The sequence below is a fragment of the Xenopus laevis genome, chromosome 1L, assembly GCF_017654675.1.
Source record: "Xenopus laevis strain J_2021 chromosome 1L, Xenopus_laevis_v10.1, whole genome shotgun sequence".
NCBI classification, from domain to species: Eukaryota; Metazoa; Chordata; class Amphibia; order Anura; family Pipidae; genus Xenopus; species Xenopus laevis.
This window is the reverse complement of record NC_054371.1, coordinates 25045331-25068110: the sequence shown is the minus strand read 5'-3', so window position 1 is coordinate 25068110 and position 22780 is coordinate 25045331. Positions and strand designations below refer to the sequence as shown.

Sequence of the window (22780 nt, the reverse complement as noted above, 5' to 3'; positions counted from 1 at the left end):
GGGGCGCAGCTCCAATGAGGCGAGGTGATAAAGGACAGGAACGGAAAGTGCTGGGGGGTGGCATTGAAGGAGCCCCTGGGTAGACTTAAGGTGTTTAGATCCAAATGATGGAAAGATCCGTTATCCGAAAACCCCAGGTCCCAAACATTTTGCATAATAGATCCCATACCTGTATTTGCTGTTTTTAGCTGTCCTGTTCATGAAGGCCTCCATACTTGAGGCCAGCCCTTTGATTAGAAATTAGGACCCTCTCCTTGAATGAAACTTGACAAGGGAACATCACTTGATTCTCATGATCCACTGGAAGAGAAATATATACAGCTCAAGCTCTACAGAGAGATATAAAAACTGTCAGGGAAAATGGGAGACTGAATTGGTTTCTTTGGGTCATTCTACAGTACCTGGAGGTAACTTTGCCTAATTAGCTGCAACTCCCCCGAAATAGTTATATCTATTAATGTGACAATAAAGCAGTGGTCTTTCAAAGTTCCAAACTTTCTTTAAATGTATTTAGGCTGTTTGGTATTTATTAATAATTAGAAAGCTACCAATGCCTTTTATTGGCCTGTTGTGCTAAGAAATATTTCCTCTTTAATTTAAGGAGTAATATAGGTTATTATTTATTCTTCAGGGCTCTCCTTCTGACCCTGCTAGGAAATAAGAACAGTGTCTTCAAAAAGATGTAATTATTAACATTCAATGAATTGATTAATTAGCATACAGTATATAGTTCAACAAGGAAACCACAATATCGATGATACTTTTTTCACTGTCATTTCATATACAAACTCATTTGTACAGGTATGGGACCTGTTATCCAGAATGATTGGAACCTGAGGCTTTCCAGATAACTGATCTTTCTGTCATTTAGATCTTCATACCTTAAGTCTACTAGAAAATCATATAAACATGAAATAAACCCAATAGGCTGGTTTTGCCTCCAATAAGGATTAATTATATCTTAGTTTGGATCAAGTACAAGTGACTGTTTTATTATTACACAGAAAAAGGAAATAATTTTTAAAAATGTGGTTTATTTGGATAAAATGGAGTCAGCCTTTCCGTAATTCAGAGCTTTCTGGATAATGGGTTTCCAGATAACAGATCCTATACCTGTACTACAGATTTTTTTTAATTATTTCTTTTAAAGGCAACACAATGAAACATCATTATACATTGAAAAACGTCAATGTGCATTTGGTGCATTTGATGTTTTGAAGAAAAGGTCACAGTTCAATAGAGAGAGATTCACATACGTGGTTACAGCTGTGACTTCAGCTGGCCAATAACTGGTTTGTTGTTGCAGAACTCCTCCCACCAAGAAGCCCTCTCCAGCACCTTCTCTCCTTGTAGCACCGCAGACCACAGATTTTTATACAGCTATAAAGCAAAATGACAAGTTAGATGCGGGTGAAAGAAAAAAAAAAAAAAAAAAAGTAATGGGGCCAGTGGGTTCTTTGAGAATTGAAGCCTCTTTGGATTTGGAACAGCAAAGTATTAAAGGGGTGGTTCACCTTTAAGTTGCCGTTTAGTATGTTCCACAACAGCCAAATCTAAGCAATCTTTTGATTGGCCTTCATTTTTTCTTATTTTTATAGTTTTCAAATTATTTTGCCTTCTTCTGACTCTTTCCAGCTTTCAAATGGGGTCACTGACCCCCATCTTAAAAACAAATGCTCTGTAATTCTGTCGAATTTCAAATTCATGTGAATTTTGTTTTAATTCGAATATACTCATAATTCGACTGAGAGTGTATTAAAGATAAAAATGGAATGTCTAATATTCGATCGAATGGTTCCAACCCGAAAATTCAAATCGTATTCAATTGTCTCCAAAAAAAACTCCTGGAATGTCAGGAAGGCTATTAACATTTCCAAATGGCTCAACGGACCTTTGCCATTGACTTGTACATGAACGCGGCAGGTTTTAGGTGGCGAATATTCTAATCAGGACTGTTTCCATGGTCGAGGTCTGATACATCTCACATTTAAATAGGGGATTCAAATTTGAATGTGTGAATTTTGAAACTCGAGAATTCGAATTTACTATTCGACCCTTGATAAATCTGCCCCTTATTGATATTACTACTTTTTATTACTCATATTTCTATTCATACCCTCTCCTATTCAAATTCCAGTCTATTACTCATATCAATACATGGTTGCTAGGGTAATTTAGACCCTAGCAACCCATTTGCTGAAATTGCAAACTGGAGAGCTGCTGAATAAAAAGCTAAATAACTCAAAAACCACAAATAATAAAAAATGAAAACCAATTGCAAATTGTCTCAAAAATCAATCTCTACATCATACTAAAATGCAATTTAAAGGTGAACAACCCCTTTAAAATAAACTGGAAATTAAATAAGGGCTCCTGTCAGTAATGAAAGTTCCTATACCTGCAGCTAGGGTTGTCGTCTATAGCGACTGGTGAGGGGCAGGCACAAAAGGGGGCGGATCATGATGCAATTTAATAATTATAACATCGGGGATCAAGTTGCATCATCAAGGGTGGAATTCGAAGGGGATTTGGTGAATATGGAAGCTAAAAAGTGTAAGAAATGGGTGCAGATCTGAGGCAGCTGGGGCCAAATTAACATTGCTGGTAAATCTGTCTTGGCTGGCATTTTAATGGCTAGGCCAGTGAAATATCAGGCAGTTGGCAACTCTAATGGAAGCTACACTGTGGCTGAAGGAAAAAGCCAAAGTCCAGAAATTTCATACATTACTTCCACGCCTGGCTTAGAATATGGTTTATTCCTACACAAATATGTATCCACTGGAGTTCTGTGAGAGATACTCATTCAAGTGTCACTTTGAAACCAGTGAATCCATTGGAGCCCACACTCAGAATAAGGTGAAGAATTAGACACAGTGTGACCTATGGAATGGAAGCTTATTATTTCAATTGATACTCAGCCTTTAATATTTTAGCTGCAAGCTAATGAAGCCTCCGGCAGCCACAGGGAGCTTAATGTAGAATTTGTGCATGCTGTTATGAATTTGAGGGTTTTTTTTGGAGCTATTAATTGTATTTTTTACAAAGAAGTAAAAGAAAACATTGTGCTACGGCACTATGGCCAATAGAAACTTTTATGTGAATAAAGCTCCCTTTTGTTATTGCACCAAGTCACCAAGGACATTCACTGGTGCAGGTTATATTCAGCTTTATTCCTTTTTTTTCTTTGAGTTAGGGACATATTTATCAATTATCAGAGGTTTTTTTCAGTTCAAATAAAAGTCTAATGACCTCGAAATTCGAATGGTATCTTATTTAAGAAAAAGCTTGAACGCCTATAACTTGAACGAATATTACTGACCCGAAAACTCGAATGGAACTCAACTGGATGTCAGGAAGGCTATTAACATCTTCAAATGGGTCACTGGATGTCTGCCATTGACTTCTACATGAACTCGGGAGGTTTAAGGTGGCATATAGGGATGGGCGAATTTTTTCGCCTCGTTTCGCCGAAAAAATGACGCCCATAGACTCGTATGGCAGCGCGCGTCCAAAAAAAAAGACGCGCGTCAAAACAGTTTCGCCGCTTGACAAAAATTTTTTGACGCCCATAGACTTTAATGGGCGTCTGCGACATTTCACTGGCGGCGAATTTTTGGCGAAGCGAAACGGGTCAAATTCGCCCATCCCTAGTGGCATACTATCGAATTCAAGTTGTTCCCAGGTTTGAGTTGTGATAAATCTCAAATTCGAGTTTGGATTTTTTTTATTACCAAAAATCCAACTCGAAAAAATCCAACTTCGAACCTTAATAAATCTGCCCCTTAATGTTCTCAGACACTCAACTCTTGGTTTTCAATTAAAACGAAAAAATGAAAATTGCATTGCATCAGATTCAATTTAAAAGCAAATTATAATTGACATTTCAAAATGAAAGAGAGTAAACCCATAAAGCAACGGAGAGGGAACTGTTGGCTGTGTCAGGTGGAGAATAACGGATACTGGGGAATAATAAAATAAAGGTTCTGCTAGGTCCATTTTACATATTTTTCCTATTCCTGAAGGTTTGGCATTTTCTCTTTACCTCTCCGTCAGCTTTGGCAATAGGTGAGTTTAAAATGAAGTCTGGAGGAGCAATAACATCCACTAAAGCAACGGCATCGTCTTTAAGCTGTTTAAAAAAGAGAGAGAAGAGAATTTGGAAGGGGCTCTGCCTTTCCTTGGCAACATAAAAAAACACAGTGACAGAATATGGTAACTAGACATCACAACAAAGAGTAACACGAGCCGGCACACGGGTGGAAATGCATTTATAATGTCCATGATTGTGTTTTATTGTTTTGGAGTAACAACCCCTCATATGAAGATATATTCCAGATGCAGAGTTCAGGCTCAGAAGGTTCTAATATCCGACTCAGCCAACTAATATAACTGGAAACTGGTGGCGAGGTGGATTTGAGTGAGGACTACCACTGCAAACAATCTGTATTTTATAATATTTTGCATTTTGTTTTCATGTATATGGCTTTCATATATGGTTTCCTGCTGGTGGCAGTTTGATGAGGCTTTTTATCTCTATCAGTTCTGATTCAACCTCTCAACAGCTGGCGGCAGTTTGATGTGGTATTTTATCTCTATCAATTCTAATTCACCCGCTCATGTATTGACAACTATTACTCTCTATTAATTGGCCTTCACCTCCAAAGACAGCCACCACTCAAGCCCATAGCAAATTCTGCTGCAAGGTTCAAACTTCTCACAAACTTTTCCTTCTCCATACCACTCACTACATTGGCTTCTACTACTTTTCACCAAATAATTCAAATTAATGACCCTCTTTAAAGAAGTTCAAAGCTCTTCTTCACCCTCCATCTCTGAACTCATCTCCAAGTATCTCCTGATATTTCCCATTCCTACACATTGTGTCTCATATGCCTGCTTCAAAGGAATTTTGGTGGTGAGTTAATACTCTACTAATTTGGAGACCCCTACCTCATATATTTTATATCTCATATGAAGATACAAAGTAAAAAGAATACGAAGAAGAGAAGAGTAGAGGTTTTGGGGCTGTAGAACCTATCAATGTAAGTGTGTGTGTGTGGGGGGATGTAGAGTCTAATTCCATATTGGTGGTCCTTGCATTGGTTGCACATCCATGCCATCACCTCACAAGGAACTGCAATGGGATCCTACTGTGAGAAATGGGAGACACAAACGGGCATCGCTGTACATGCAAGCACAGGGCTATCTGTATCTATATTTCCCAAAGATACATTGACTGGTACATTGTATTGAGTGAGCGTCAGTTTGAATTGTATAAAATGAACAATAACAGGTAGGAGTGCCATGAAATGTGGCCTCTCCTGAATTCCCAAGGCAGAGGACACAGGTCCTTTCTGTGGGACACATTTAGGGCAGAGACACACGTAGAGATTTGGGGAGATTTAGTAGCCCGGCGACAAATCGCCTCTTCTTCAGGCGACTAATATCCCCAAACTGCCTTCCCACCGGCTAGAATCGAAATCGTCGATGAGATGGCACTCGGAGCGCTGAGTTTTCCGAAGTCGTCCGAAGTTGCCTCACGAGGAACCTTCTGGTGACTTTGGAAAACAAAGCCATCCCGCCGCCGATTTAGATTCTAGCCTGGGGGAAGGCAGTTCGGGGAGATTAGTCGTCCGAAGAAGAGGTGATCTGTAGCCGGGCGACTAATCTCCCCGAAAAATCCACGTGTGTCTCTGCCCTTAGATACAAAAAGCAATTCCAGATTAAGATCTATCACAAATTCCAGGAAAGTTAGTTGTGCATTAACCTGTACATGAACAACCTTGGGACTGGGTAGGCAAAGTAGGCATCTGCCTAGGGCGCAAAGCTGAGGGGGCGCCAGGCACATACCTCCTCTGGCTCCTACCCCCTAGTCCGGTACCCTCTCTCCTGTCTGGACTGTCCGCTCACGTCGATTGGCGCATGCGAACTGGCATCAGTCTGTGCATGCGCGCCAGCAGTGATTCGCGCATGCGCGCCGTCGTCTGTGCGGGTCAGCGTCTATTTGCCCATGCGTGCCCCCTTTCAGCGCAACAGCTGGCCAGGTTGCCTAGGGCGCATGCCCGCCCTGGCCCAGCTCTGATCACTACTTACAGCACAGTTTTTGTGAGCTATGGAGAAAAGGTTTAAACAGAACTTAATTCTATTTTAATACATTTCTGTGTTTTTTTGGAAAAAAGAATAGATCAGAAAACACTCGAATAGTTAAATCAATATTATCAATATTGACCTACAAACTAGAAACTACATTTAAAAAGTATAATATGAAATCCCATTAAGTTCATATCCTTCTTTTATAATTTCAAATAGGGGATTTTTCTGGAATTCAATTTAGTGGGAAATAAAACAGATTAGACTCTGGAAATCAGTGAGCTAAATAACTCAAAAACCATAAATAATAAAAAAAAAATTGAATGCCAATTGCAAATGGTCTCAGAATTTCACTCTCTACATCATACTAAAGATAATTTAAAGGTACACAACCCTTTTAAAATAGGTGAAACAATATACTTTTTTTTTTTTTTTTAACACAGAGACCCCCTGGGAGAAGACTTGTTATTATTCTTGGACTTAGAGACACAAAACAGAGCCCTGGAGGCACCATGGAGACTTTATGTATCACCTTGTGGTTTGGCTGTGACTCTGCAATGTGTACACCTGGCCGCCCAGTCAGACACATAATAGCTCTGACCTGTGACTCGCACAATAATGCTTAATGTCAGAAATTGACATTCCGATAATCTCTTAAAATTCCCAGCACATGGTACTTAGAAATTGGCCGACAAAACACTGTTTAATCTCAAGAACTGAACTTTGATATCTAGAATCTTTGTGATAGAGCAAGATCAAGCTGCCGTAGTTTGCCAGAAAACACAGACCATCACACGAGTGCTGGGAAATAAAATAAATAATGTTTTTTTCAGAATATATTATTTTTTTTTTTTTAAAAAAAAGACCCAATATTTGTGTTTTTAACAGTCTCCCTTTAAGCTTGTGACTGTGTTTCTGCCTATAGCAACTGCACCTGCTTTGACTAAACAATTCTGTTCGATGTTGTGTATGGTCAGTAACAATATGTATTAATAAAGGCAATGTGAACGGTCTGCTGGACCCTGGACCAGCAAAAAAAAGTCTACACAAAAAACCTATACTTCTATATACGCTTCAGAGCTAATATCAGCTTTATTAGAATATGGGAAAAACATCAGAATGTATAAATAGTATTTAGGAAAATACAATTCTGTGTATGCAGATCCCCACATGAAACCCTCTTTGGATGAATTTTGTTCTCAATCTATCCTTGGTCACTAGTACCCTGGCCTTGAGTGCAGAGCCACATGTTTGGCTGAAAGAGCAGTTCTTTGTTTTTCTGTGGGTTGGAGAGATATTCCTCTGCTCTCCCACAGGTAATTCCCTTTTAACAGGTCAATAAAAACTCCTTTGAATCCGTTGCTAAGGGTTCTGATTCTTTGTGAGTTCAGAATACACAGAGCTTGTGTCAAATAAATTTTGTCTTTCACCTCAAGTGGTCTCCGGTTACTGAATTTCCCCGACAACAGCACATGCATTAAGCCTACTGAAGGGAGGAATCAAAGAACGTTGCATAATTAAACGCAATACTATAACTAATAATAAAACCAAGCATGCCACTCAATAAAACATGCCTCTTTTTTACTATTTGGTGGTGCATATGTCTTACCTTTGCACAGAGTTCCAGGATAGCGTCCTGCAGGATCCTTCCAGGCAGTTGCCCTAAGCAGTATCCACCTGCAAGATCAATTAAATATAACTACTGCTTTGAGGCAAACAGACATTCCTCATTTATTGAGGGGAGTCTGTACATAATATGATAAAACCATGTTAAGGGTCACTCTTTGGTAATGAACTTTGCAGGTGCAGATGCCTTAAGGACTGCATGGCTCACATCCACATAAAACTGTTGACCTGCTTATTTCAGCATTTCCCGGCCACCCTCCCATTGCCGCTCAAAGCATGCAAGGCTGTATGTGGAAAAAATACAAATAACTTGGTAACAACAGAGACAAAGATACAATTGGATAGGGAAGTAGACATTAGTCACACACATTTGGGCAGAAGAATGAACAGAACTCACCTTGGTAGAGGACTGCCAAATGTTTAGTAAGTGACCATAGACCATACAACGCACACAGCTTCTTCAGGACTGGTTGTAAAGTGGTGGGTGTGTTGAAATCATGGGTATATTCATAGAATCTCTCTAGTACAGCATGCTCAATGAAGGCCAAGGCTAAGGAGCGACAATAATAGACCTAAAGAGAAGATATTGCAAAAATAATGAGCTGCATTAACATTGAGATGTTTTTACCTGGCCTAATGCCTCCGCAATCCTGAGTTTGAATCCAATAGAATTTGATAGAAGTGACAACAAATTTAAAAAAGAGCCCATTTAGTACATTCCCAGCCTACTGTATTGAGTGGAAACTCTCTCTGAGCAGAATCTGTAATGAATATGACGTTAACTCTGTTAGTAAAGTATATAATGGGAAGATAGAGTACGCTCACTGCCTTGCTTTCTTTCACTGTTCTTATATTTATGCAATGACATGATATGAATAATCAGAAAGTCTGTAGGTACAGTGAATCATGGGTTAATATGCTGATGTTATGACAATCTGATTGAATGGCCAGAACACATTAAGACAACTGAGCCAGGAATGAAGTGATTTATTTATTATGCACCTGGCTATGATGCAATGATATCAAAAGATGCCCCAAAAGGAGGAGTATGGCAAGTGTTAAGGAAATTTGAAGCTTGACGAAGTTTGTAGCCTGACGATGTCAACACAAGCAAGTTTAAATTGCAGAACCAGCAACCCTATCATAATAGATAGAACAGTGGTTCCCAAACTGCTGTGTCTCCCCCACCCCACAGAGGATATTCTAGATAAATACGAAAGCCCTACTTGAAGGTCACTTAAGGTGAAAATATATTTGCTATTGTAGAAAATCTTGGAACTACATTCAGCCATATTTGACTAATATTTTCCAACAACTATAAACTTTTTTTTATGAGCAAAGGTGGAGGGGACAGACATCCAAGAGGACTTGAATTGAAAAAGTTACCCAACAACAGAGCTAGAGAAAAAACTAAATGAAAACTTGAACCATCAACTGAAGCTTCTGCTGCGTATGATCCTGAAACATTGGCCGCAAGTCTTACCTGACTGTTGTTCCTTGCATCAAAATCATTACTTCTACTTTGCTTCTCGTGCTGTAATTTCAGGTGACTCTCACGTAGGAGATAACAGACCAACCACTTATAGGCTGCCAGGGAAACTAGAATATAAAACAGGGACACTTTTGGCACATCTGCATTTGCAACCATTAAACATCCAACGTTTCCTAGTAGGTGCTAGGTTTCCAGCAATGTGTTTATAGTTAGACTTGTCACCTAAAGGACAAGTTTGCACTTGTTAATAAAAGACAAATATGGGCCTGCACAGTCATAATGTTTATGCCATTTATAATGCTATCATCAAAATGAAGTTTGAGAACTACTAATGGCTACTAATGGCTGGAAATATCAACAAGACATGCAAAAGCTTCCCCTAGGGAAAGTTAGATAGTCCTTAAACAGACCTGGTCACCTCATCTCCAATGAACATGATTCTTTAGTGAATATTTATAATACACAAGCCCATGTATTTTACTTTTAGAGAAGAAGCTCAGCTCCACATGGCTGCACAGCTCTTTCAGCTGCTGCGTAGAAAAGCTGAAGGGGGACCAATAAGGCAGCCAGACTCTTCTGCTGCCTGAGGCAACTGGTGGACATGAGCTCACTTGTAAAATATTTGCAAAATCACCCCTTTTTTAACAGTTATCTACCCATGTCTATTTATCTTAGAATGTCATTTATCAGCTTACGAAGAAAAGCAGCTAGCAAGCTAAGTAACGTTTGAGACCATCATGGTTATGAAAGGCTTCCAAAACTAGGACAAACAAGGTTCTCATGGTTGCATTTATAATGCATGTACTACTTTTACTAAAATGTAAATATTTCAATTTAGAAAAGAATTCATAGCAAAAATTATAGGATATTTTAAGGATTTTGTGGTCAGCCTCAAAGTAAGCTAATGAAATTTCTTTTTATTCTACTATTCTTTTATTAAGCATTTAAAGTTAAACTTGTTCTATTTTCTCCTTATCATTTCTTCTTAGTTTGTTGGCACACAGAGTAGTTTCAGGTGCAGTATGGGCAATGTTTTGAGTTATCCCAAAAAATGTGACGTTAAAGTGCTCGAAACAGCCCCCCATTAAAAAACACAACAACATTTTGGCAAGTGCCAGTGATGCAGTAGCTTCCTCAAAAGCCTTGCGATAAGAACCGGAAATAGCCCCATCCCCATTTGCCATTAGCATGAAACCATCCTCTCTTATTTCTTCTACAATAAAAAAAGTAAAAGTTACATAGATGACAACTTTCAGACTAGTCCATTTTCAGGTGAGCATTTATTTTAAGGTCATTTGAGACAAGGGAACAGCTCAGGAGATATATTACCACCTTGTTCACAAAAATCTGGGCCTCATTTATAAGGTTAATGCAATTGGTTTTGCAGTAAAATGCAATTGCATGGGAGTTCATGCTGCAGCTTATATAAGGAAATTGTACTTTGTTGCATAATAGGCTTTTTTAATAGTAGAAAGCACCTAATCAGGCAATGGTAAAACTAAATGGAATGCAACCTGGTCTATTAAACAGGCATGAACTCTTGTCTGAAACCAAATGCTATATGTTATATTTATAGGAGTAAGGGTTAGCATAATAAAAAAATACAAAACATTTTTTCCAGGCCAAGTTGATTTTATTACAAGGGATACGTGTGAAACCTTTCCATTGATGTCATTGCTCTGAAGGGACTCTTGCTCTAACTACTTTAAAATGTGGCTGCAAGGAATGGTTCAGAGTCAAGACCTCACTTTCTCCATCAAAACAAAACAGCAATTCCATAACAGAACCTTGTTCTTTTGGGAAATTATTGCCTTACAACATGACATTCATTAGATGGCCGAATACAAACCTGCACATGCACTCGCCACCAAATGAATGGCTCATTGTGGAACGGGAGGGAGTTCTACTGAATTAACACTAATTATTGGTTTAACACATGTACGAAAGCAGCATTCAGATGTTTTATGAAATGTATTTCTGATAGGTATATAAAGAATAGAGTACTCTCATGATGTCTAAAGGCCTGATTTAAGAAATCTAATGAAGTACACCGTCATCAACCAGAGGATGAATGGGATAGAGGTAGCATGGGAAAATGGAGAATAGAGAGAAGAAGAAAAAAGAATATGAGAGAGGGGTAGAGAATGTGGTTGAGAAGTGAAGGAATGAGGACCAAGAAGAGGAGGTAAGAGAAGAGGAAATACTGGAAAGGAATAAAAGAGGAAAATAGAAATTAAAGGTGGAAGGAGAAAAGTATATAGAATGTGGACAAAGAACCAGACAAGATAAAAGAAGAAAAGAATATACAAAGCCAAGAACTACAAAAAAAAAAAACAATAGAAGAAAAATAAGAAAAACAGCATAGAGTAACATTGTGGAAGATTATTGAGATGGTGGATGACAATACACAATGCACTTGGATTATAGTTTAATAATAAGTGCAAAGTTTTCACCAGGACAACTGCAACCAAAGGTCTGATTTAAATGGCACCAAGAAATGTTATCTGCTATGGGTTTCTAGGCCTTGATGAAGAGTTACAACCATACCCTCTTTAAGCCATGTGTTGCCTTGTCTACGGTCTGTAAACAAAGACTCTCTGGCTTTGGCAACCTAGTACTTCTGTGCCAACCCCATAGATTGTAGGACTGTTGAAAATGAAAGGGTTACTACTTTGTTGAACTGGAGGCTTGGGGGATCTTCAGACAACATGTACAGCCAACCTCACTACATACATCAGTATCTGCTTCCAGTAAAAGGCAAGAAAATCAAAAGTGGGTCATAAATAACATCTGGAGGTTAATTCGTAGCACAATTACTCCCATGACTGAAAGCTACTCTCTACATCAGCACAGGACTATTTGCAAAGAAACTCTTGCTGTTTTCCCAGCCGCCTCCACCACATTTTTATCTTTCAATCCACGTTTTATAAGAAAATGTTAAAATATCCAATGCCAAAGTGTTAGTCTGTTAGTTCTATTCAGGGGAAAGGAGTGTTCCATGGCTCTGGGTGGGAAAGATTCTTGGAAAGAGGTTATAGCCGGGCAGTGAGCTACGAACTCTGCAGGGATTTGAATCACACTAAATATAAGCAATGCTCATCCCATGCACATAAAGAGATTTGTATAGGTCGGTATAAATGTTTATAGAAAATGTTGAAATAAGCAGCACTGGAAGGATTACTATGGTGCAAAACTTGGCATGTGATCTTAATTTGTCTGCTGTATTATGGGTTTGGTTGTTAAGGGTATGTGGGGAGATTGAAAAGATTCAGCTCTTAATACTCTCAACCTTCCAACTGAAATCATGGCTTTACCATGCGCAAGAGCAAATATCACTTTATAGGTCTTTATAGGTCTGTCTCCAGTTGCATTAAATTGCTTAAAGGGACACTATCATCACCAAATGTGTCATCTGTAGGACTCATTGACCAATATCACAACATCTGGTTCTCTGAAGCTTGCACTGGATTAAAAATTATAAAAGCAGTCGAAAGGTGAAAATACAGTTGGGTCAGCCGCTGGGGAGCACTTATTACCTGCCATAGGCCTGCTTGGGGCTCATCAGTTTCTTGGTGCCCCGAGTGATCTCTATGATGGGAAACCTAGGGGATATCCCATGCAACACCCACATGCTGCCCACTCTGAATGCAGGCAATGCTACAGACAGACTGAGGCGCAATAGAATGTAGAATATGCCCAGTAAACTACAGGGCTTACATAAGAAAGTCACAATTCCAGTATACGAGTGGGAGTTTCATCTGAAGCAATACGGCTGATGGGTTAAAACATGCAACTGAAAGCATTCTGACGAATTGCACGCAATTAAATTGACATCTGGGAGTGTTCCTTTAGGTGCAAGTCTTGAAAGTGGTGGTAGCTCCAGGGTTCCCTGGAAGTACAAGGAACATCTTTGTATGCAAGTACCTTGGTGTCAATGCATGAAATGAATGTGTCCATTTTTGTTGTGGATGTAAATAAGCCCTTATGTGTGTGAGTCCTTAGAATTCATAAACCTGCAGCTGTTGTTGATATACACGCCCCACATGATGTAATAACCTGTAATAACATGCTGTTGGGGGCTGCATATCAACAACAGATGAAGGTGCATAGGTTGGGCCTGAATTCAGTCAGGTTGTGTCTAGCATATCCTCATTTCACAGAATTGCTTCCAATCCATAGCAACAGAAGACAGGCCCAAATATTCAAAGCCAAGAAACTGTTGACAGGGATCAGTCTAGCCTGAGTTTCTCCCAGTCTTTCAGACAGGGTGTGGAGTCCGTACTTACAAACTAACAATCACCAGGCACATAAATCTACTCCCCTTTCTAAAAAAACTGCTTTGGTGACCCATATACTAATCATATTTGTCTTGGCCGGGCTACAGATGACATATGATGCAAAACAGCTAAAAAGTCCCTCCTGAAAATCCCAGCTGCAGGCAAAGATCAGAGGACTAATCCATTATGTGTGACTGGCAATGTATCTAGCAGCCTTCCTGTTTGATAATTTGGGAACTTGAGAACTAATATGGATTTACCCATGAAAATTGTCATTTGTGTTCACCCGTAAAAATGCAACGTGTAATGCAAAGTAAATTAGAGTAATGGTGATTACCTTTAACTATTTAAAACCATCCAGTCCCATTTATACCTAAACGGGAGAGTATATTTTCTAATACTATTGGCCGTGTCTCCCCTCTTTCAAACAGCAGTGGTATGATCCTGTTTTAGGACTATTTATAGCTATTTTTTTATTAGTGAGCTTTCTCACAATAGTGTTCAATACGAAGAGAAATCAGTAGTTACGGCATTGCAGTATTTTTGAGCCTTAGATTGTAGGGAATAAAGCTGTGATCTCCAGTTTCCTCAGTTGGCTATACTGTAGATTGAAAAGTTAGCTTTAAAGGGGAACTATCATGAAAATGAAAATTTAGTATAAGCTTTAACATACTGAAATAAGAAACTTTCAAATATTCTGCATTGTTTCTAACATAATCAAGTTTATCTTCACTATCCCTCTCTCAGCATCTGTTTCTCTTCATTCTGTCTTCATTCAGGAGTTAGATTTTCAATGACAGTTAAATCCAATATATCTTATAGGGGGGGATTAATTTCCGAGCAGATGTAGTAGTGCTCAAATAACTAATCGCAGTACAAACACAATCTAACAAAATAACTGCATTTTGCACAAATCCTGCATGTAGAGAGACATGATGTCTGGTGATTTTAATAGAGTGAGCTCTAATACATCTTCTAGGCAAAAGGAGCCCCTCTATAAGATATATTGGATCTAACTGTCAATGAATATCAACCCAACTGCTGCATGAAGACAGAATGAAGAGAAACAGATGCTGAGAGAATAGTGAAGATAAACTTGATCATTTCAGAAAGAGTACAGTATTTTTAATTGATTGTATTTACAAGGTTTCTTATTTCAGTATGCTGAAGCTTATATTAAATTTTAATTTTCACAATAGTTCCCCTTTGAGAAAGGGTTGGTTGCCTTTTTTTTTACCAAGTAAGAAAATACAGGGCTACTGTAGATTATTGAAACACTGACTTCCCAAGCTTAAGGTCACGTTGTCATCAAAATGTTTGGTCTACTCATCCTTAGCTTTACAATCTGATAAAAAGATTGCCTTAAAGGGCATGTAAAGTCTAAAATAGAATGAGGCTAGAAATGCTGTATTTTGTATACTAAATATAAACATGAACTTACTGCACCACAAGCCTAATCAAACAAATAATTTATGCTTTCAAAGTTGGCCACAGGGGGTCGCCATCTTGTAACTTTGATAAACATCTTTGCAAGACTAAGACTGTGCACATGCTCAGTGTGGTCTGGGCTGCTTAGGGATCGTCATAAACAAAGCTGCTTGAGTTTTGCATGGCTGGGAAGTAAAGCGAGGGCTCCCCCTGCTGTTCATAAACATGATTGTTTCCCTGCTTAGCAGTTAGGGACCGTCTGACAATTCCTATCCACAGCAGTAAATGAAGGGAGAATTTCACTTCATACAGTCAGGTTTCTTATAAAAACGGTACACATTTTTTAATTAAAGTTTTATATTGGAGATAGGTTTCTTTTTCATTAAAGAAAGTAAAAATGAGATTTTATTTTTTTGCCTTTACATGCCCTTTAAGAGTCCTTCTGTGCTCCAATAATATCCAAAAGCACAAAGAAGCATTCAGCCATATTTCACTCTAACTGTCCTTTAGACTAACCCCCTCATCGATGGCTTGAGGTACTTGGGGGCAGACCCACAATTTAGGAACCAATGCTTTAGGACCATAGCAATAACATTGTTTGGGTTATAATATCACACAGCTCTAACAACAACCTGAACCACAAATGCAAATGTTATACCATGACTAATAAAGCAGCAATGCTCTAAGCATCTCCAGCTGTGTGTAACTGTATAAATATATATATCAAATAGTAGCAGGTAATGCTCTTCAGCTGTTCAGCATTATAGAATATGCTGACATGTAATTAGAAAGACTGAAATAAAGGAGGACAGCTTATAGTCAAAACAAACTGAGTTCTGGGAAATAAAGGGTGGAGTCAGAATAGTGCAAATACTGGTGTCACAAGATAAGATAGAGACGATGATGGACAGAAGTTCTTCTTCCATTGATATTGGTTGTTTCACCTGATTGGGCAGGTTTAAAAATTTGGCTTGTTTTGCCTCCAATAAACCACAATATCTGTAGGTGTAGAGCCAGATTAACACTGACAACTAATCGATAACAAAAAACAGCGTCGCACTGGAGGCCCACCAGGGAGGGTTGCCACGTTTTCTGGAAAAATATACCGGCCTTCCTATATATTTATCTTTTTTCCCTATTAATAACATTGGGATCAGTCATTATTTGTACAGGCCAGGCTGGTAAAATACCGGCCAGGTGGCAACCCTAGCCACAGGGTCCCCAGCCTCCCCCTCCGGGTCCCCTACCTCCGTGGCCACCAAAATAGAGCCCCCCCCACCTCTGGGTCCCCCCTTGTACCTGTGCTGTAGTTGCGGCCACAAGAGCATCGCGGTGCAGGTCTGCAGGGCCCACTGGGTTTTTACCTGGTGTCGCGCCAGCCCAGTCCGACCAGGTCCGGACTGGGATTCACAATAGGCCCTGGCATTCCAAGTACACAGAGGCCCAAACATCTCCCCACCAGCTCAATAAATAGTGACCGTCTATGGCAACTTATAGCAGCCCCTCTGGCATTTGCCAGAACCCACAGATTGCCAGTCCCGGCCTGAGTACGACCCTGGCAACAATGTATGATCTTTCTGACTGGTGTCTTAACAAGCATGGCCAGTGTGATGACCAGTCTTTCCTATAAATGATCATACTTGCAAGATGGCGGTCTTCCCTTTAATGGTTCATTATTCTATAGACAGAAAGATCAGTCTTACCACCATCTGTGGGTGATACAAGCATTCCTCTGTGTGTAGAGCCACCTTGAGGGAATCTATGGGTATCATAGTAAAGTATAATAAAGGCTGGTCTGGTTCTTTTTAGCAGATGTTGATGGATAAAGGATGGTGTTGAATGACACAGCTGTATAGATGCACCTCTTAATTTATAATTAACAGACGTTTTTTCTGAATGCTCAGGCCCCCCTTGAAAATGCAAGCAGGTTCCTCTACCTGATGATTAGTAATCATTAAATGAGCATGCACATTAGGTGACCAGGATCTGGAGGTGGCTTTGGGTATGCATCTTGCTGTGGGCTTACAAGAAGAAGAGTTGGATTCCAGGACAGGAATGCAGGAGGTAACTAGGCAGAATATCCACTTAATCCATAATTTTTGGGTTTGGCTATTCTTCTTCTTCGGATAATCTTGAATCTGACGCAAAAGATTTGCCTGAATATGGAGGCAAATCCTAAACTGCGTATTCATTCTGAGAATTTTTTTTTTTTTTACATTAACTGTCCTTTTTATTGTCCAGAGTAAAAGTCATCCAAATGACTTAAAGGGTTCAGATTTATATTGGCAGACACTAAGGGGCCGATTTACTAATGTTCATATTTCATTCATTTCCCGGAATCATATTGGTTAAAATTAAATTGTCGATTATAATAACTTTTAAACCTCAAACAAATTGTATTTTTGTTTTTAATGTCACAATCAAACATATGTTAAAGGTTTACTTATCCTTTAAACGCTGCTTTTTCATGTTGCATATGGGAATGAATAAAATAATTAAATTCAAGATATATAATATTCATATTTTTCAATATAAAATAACCACAATAATTTTCTTATTTTCTTCCTTATCATTTCTTATTTTCCCTGGTTTGGTTTTTAAATAAATCATTAGGTTTCACAGTTGTGATAAAAGAAAGTGAATGAGAAGAGGACCCCATCTATGGCTCGAACAGGATCTCTTCGGTTGTCGCAATTAATATTTGATCCTGAACAGCCGATATCACTATTGGTAATGCTACTGTTGCTGATATCACTATGGTTTCCATACTCATTTAAATGGTGCTAAATGATTGCACTGGCTGCATTAGTGTAAAGGCAAAAGGGGCAGATATTCATAGCAAAACAGTCAAACGTTGCTTTCATTAGTCTAACTTACACTGAACCCATTGGTTTTGCGTGATTGGTTGCTATGATTTAACCGTTACCTTATGATAGTAAATGAGCCAAAGCAAAAGAGCTACGTAAATCACAGAACTATTCTATAATACTGTCCAGATGCCATTACCACTGCATATAGTTTTAGAATAATAAATCCCAACAGAAAACATTTTACCTAATCCTATGCAAAACATATGGGGGTTAGCACTAGATTATACCCGGTAAACAGACTAAGAAGATATGAATTAGAGAGGAATTTCTTTAGAAATAGTAGGTGGAAGGTGGGCCTATAAAAATAAAACAGCAAAAACAAAACAAATTATACAGTGAATAAAGTACCCCTCTCGTAAAATATAAAGTGTTTTTATACAGGTCATGGAACTCCAAGGTAACATCTAATATTCTCATATTTTCCAACAAGGGGTACTTTATTTATTATAATACACATGTTTATCACTACTCACCATTTATAACTGATGACATCACTACTCACAGTTTATGAGGATATAATTTACAAGATATTCATGGCTCTTGTTTATTATATACATCTTATATATGAATTCCAAAATCTTAAGGACAATATACTCAAACTTAGGTGCTAAATTATTTATTTGCACATTTGCATCTTGACATCACAATTTTTTTTCTATAACTATAATGGGAAAATGTGCAAGTTATTTTACAAATTCTGGTTACCTTCTGGGGTGACTCTTTGTAAATATTAAACTGAAAAGCATTTAAACGAGAATGAAGGCCTGTTATAATACCATGACCCCCTCGAAAGGCCTCCCTCACCCCAAATGAACAGCATGAAAAAATGAACAGAATGCCATGCTGACAAAGTCCTAGGCATTTCTGACTTAGGCTTGCACATGTGCAGTAGAGTATAATTTTCCTGTTGTACATGCAAATGCTATAGACACTTGGGGAAAACAAGTAAAATGGTGGCAAGATTTATTTTTCCTGAGCTGGTAATTTTTTTTTTCCTAAAAGGAGCACCCAGCGAACTAGTGATGTGCAGGCTGGCCCCCGGGTCGGGCAGGTTTGGGCCGGCTTCGGAAAAAAATATTAAGGTCGCTGAATTTATAAACATGTGCCTGCCCCGCTCCTTTTGTGACATCACAGCAGGGTGGGACAAGCGGAGTCTATAAATAGAGGGGACGGAGCAGGCCGGGTTGGGAGGAAGTGGGTAAGGGATGGGTGCAGCCACACATCACTACAGGTAACAACCTTAGTGATTGGATTCACAAAGAGAATCCAGGTTTTTTAAGGGTGCCCCTATTCCTCATTTTTGGATACATTTTTGATTGTTTGCTGTTCATTGTTGGGTATTTCACTTCTCATACTATTGGTCTTCACAGTCATCATTTAATAATTTAATAGTATTGCATTCGTTTCCAGAGCTTTAGTGGAGATATATAGAATATGATAAACCACAGAAGGCAACGGCACGAATTAGCAACAAAAGAGAAATAGGGTGGAAAATGATTTAATATCATTATTACCTTTAGAATCCAGGCATTCTTCAACAGCGCTTGCCGTAAACTTGTGTCCCAAAATAGCTTTAAAGTCATTAAGAAAGTTAACAGATCCAAGAGGGGACTCAATACGAGTCTTGTCTGCAAATGAAATAGTTCAGGGATTAGCCATGAACACAAAGGAGGGAATAATCACAACTGAAGGGTTACAAATGCAAACATTCAACTTTATAATGTCAAATGATCAAGAACACACACAGGCTTTACAGGAGCATCTAGTATACAGGTATGGGTCCTGTTATCCAGAATGCTTGGGACCTGGGGTTTTCCAGATAACGGATCTTTCCATAATTTGGATCTTCATAACTTAAGCCTACTAGAAAATCATTCAAACATGAATTAAATCCAATTGGCTGGTTTCGCTTTCAATAAGGATTAATTACATCTTAGTTTGGATCAAGCACAAGTTACTGTTTTATTATCACAGAAAAAAAAAGGAAATCATTTTTTAAAATCTGTATTGTTTAAATAAAATGGGAGCCTACGGGAGACAACCTTAGCATAATTCAGAGCTTTCTGGATAACAGGTTTCCTGATAACAGACCCCATACCTGTATATGTGTGTGTGTGTGTAGACACATACCTATTCCTATAGGTATGATTGTGCATCTATTTCCAAAAGTTAATTTTTATAAGATCTGGCATTATATTTTGGTATTAAAAAGGCTTATTTCTGAGCCTGTAACACGAGGCATTACTTAACAAACAAGTGTAAAATGCAGAAAACTACTAGTTTATCAGGATTTTACCTGCCTTACAACATTATTTTTCAGAATTTCAGCACAACTGCACCATCTGCAAACAGGCTCAGAATGTTGCAGCAATTACAAGAGGTGAAATGATTTGCGCTGGTTAGTAAATTGCATGCAACGGACCATCTCACTCCTGAAACATAAGCTCTAACATGCAGATGGGACAAGCCCTTCATTTGCATACATAAAGTGGTGTAATATCAACCACCCTACAGGGACAACACACAAAAGTAACCTTGTACTTAAAGGAATTGTTCAGTATAAAAATAAAACTGGGTAAATAGATAGGGTGTGCAAAATAGAAAATGTTTCTAATATACGGTAGTTAGTTAGGCAAAAATGTAATATATAAAGGCTGGAGTGGATGTGGATGTGTAACATAATAGCCAGAACACTACTTCCTGCTTTTCAGCTCTCTTGCTTTCCACTGATTGGCTACCAGGCAGTAACCAATCAGCGACTTGAGGGGGGGCAATATGACTCATAACCATTTGCTTTTGAATCTGAGCAGAATGCTGAGGATCAATTGCAAACTCACCGAACAGTTATGTCCCATGTGGCTCCCCTTAAAGTCGCTGACTAACAGAGTTAGAGAGCTAAAAATCAGGAAGTAGTGTTCTGGCAATTATGTTAGACATCCAGTCACTCCAGCCTTTATACATTACATTTCTGGCTAACTAACTATATTAGAAACTTTTTTTTTTTTTTTTTTTTGCACTATTTACCCAGTTTTTATTTTTACACTGAACTGTTCCTTTAATGGCTATTCATGGCAAGTTTTAGGTACCAGGCTGCCTTGCACAACAGCTCACGGTGCCTTGTGAACTACAAGCGACAAATGGTACTTGTTTCAAGGAGTATAAGTAGGCAAAAATATTGTTATGGGTGTAGACCCACTAGAATCATGTGATGCAGAGAGAACACATCCAATCCACATGCTGAATTGAATTACTGCTCAGACAAGTCTTACTTTTGGGGTGTTCACAATCCCTTGGAAATGGGTCAAACCAAACTCTGGGCCCGTGTAGCCAGCTTGAGGCATAGAAACTGGTTAGTGTTTACATATATATTTTTTTTTTGGCTTAATGTTGCATGTCACACACTATTCACACTGACCTTCGTGGACTGAATGCACCAAGCTAAGTAAGTAGTTGCTAGTTTGTTGAAGCAGCACGTTGTTGTCGCCTTCGTACGTGCAGTTTGGGTCATTGTCACTGCGGATGTCTCCTAGACGGTTCACTGAAAGAAAGAAAACAGATGAAAGTATAACTTAGCTTGCTGTGCGTGCAAATGCGCAATTTCTGGTTACAAATAAACCTCTGTGCCCCCAAGCTTGTACTTTATTATTATTAATCTCCATATCCAGCAGTTATTGAACTGCTATTGGGGCTGCTAGCATGGCCACTGAGGGAGTTGCCACCTTTCAGGCCTTTTTAGTAGGCCTAAATCACAGCATAGCCAGTCAATATCTAATTCTTCAGAGTTTGGTCAGAAGGGTTAGCCTCACCAAACAAGCAGATCCTTCTATGTATGGCCATCATTTAACAATGATTGGGCAACAAGCCCCCCATCAGGGTAGCCACCTGTCTGTTTTTTACCCGGACATCCTGGTTTTTTGAAAACCAGGCAGGATTCCCTATGATTGACGCAGCGATCAGCCAATTGCAGACGTCATGTCTCCACCCCGTTTCATCATTACCCTGCACTCCCATTATAGCCCATCTCCTGCCTGGAGTTAGACAAGCCAAAAGGTGGCAACCCAACCCACATCAGTTTAAGTTGTAGTTAAAGGCAGATTCAGCAAGATTCGGATTTGGCCAAATCCTTGTGTTTGACCGAACCGATTCCTAATTTGCTTATGGAAATTAGGGACGGAAGGGAAATCAAGACTTTTCACACAAATTAAGGAAGTAAAAATTTTAACCCCACTTTTTTTCCTTCCTGCCCCTAATTTGTTTATGCAAATTAGGATTTGGTTCGGTATTCAGCCAAATCTTTCACAAAAATTCGCGGATTCGCCCGAATCCCAAATAGTAGATTTGGTGCTTTCCTAGTTAAAGGAGAACAAAAGGAGTAGTACAGAAAATTTGCACATAATGTTTTGGCCTTCCATACTAGCCCAAGGCAACCACAGCCCTTTAGCAGTGGTCTCCAAAGATGCCCCAGTAGCTGCTGATTCACTGCACATGTTCTGTCAGCTGTCACTTACCTGGGCTTAGGGACCGACATGTAATTTACTGTATACATTTAATATAAATTGCACAACATTAGGCTGATTAATAAATTATTCAGATTATTGGTACATGGCAGCTCAGAAACCAGCACAATCCGCGTCAGAATTCCATAATCAGATCTGTAGCTTATATTACAGCAAAACCTTATTTTTTGCCAAGATGTGAGGATTTTGACAGCCTTGATCATTACTACTATAGAGATGCTGAACCACTAGGCTGGTTCAATAAGTTAAGCATATAAAATTTGCAATTTTTAGCCATTTTCATTTTTAGGTTTTATTTATTCTATTAACAGGTTGTCTAAATTTGACTAGTTTTCCTAGGTCTGGAACTGGGTCACAGTCTAAAGAACAAACTTGGTTAAGGAAGCGAATGGCATCAGCCTCTCTAATTCTGTACAGGTATAGGATCCCTTATCCGAAAACCCGATATCCAGAAAGCTCCGAATTACGGAATGGCTCTCT

At 38.9% G+C, this 22780-nt stretch overlaps 1 protein-coding gene across 2 annotated transcripts in view; it reads right to left on the bottom strand.

The window, feature by feature from the left end:
* Positions 1-1061: 1061 nt before the first annotated feature.
* acox3.L (acyl-CoA oxidase 3, pristanoyl L homeolog) overlaps positions 1062-22780 on the bottom strand; it is a 73609-nt gene continuing 51890 nt past the window's right edge. For both annotated transcript variants that reach the window (XM_018228433.2, XM_018228439.2), the window contains exons 12-18: positions 21199-21321; positions 19298-19411; positions 9200-9315; positions 8114-8288; positions 7700-7767; positions 4043-4129; positions 1062-1380 (exon numbers count right to left, since the gene is read on the bottom strand). In XM_018228433.2, coding sequence (XP_018083922.1) covers positions 1261-1380; positions 4043-4129; positions 7700-7767; positions 8114-8288; positions 9200-9315; positions 19298-19411; positions 21199-21321 — 803 coding nt within the window. In that variant the 3' untranslated portion in view covers positions 1062-1260. The remainder of the gene's footprint in view (positions 1381-4042; positions 4130-7699; positions 7768-8113; positions 8289-9199; positions 9316-19297; positions 19412-21198; positions 21322-22780) is intronic.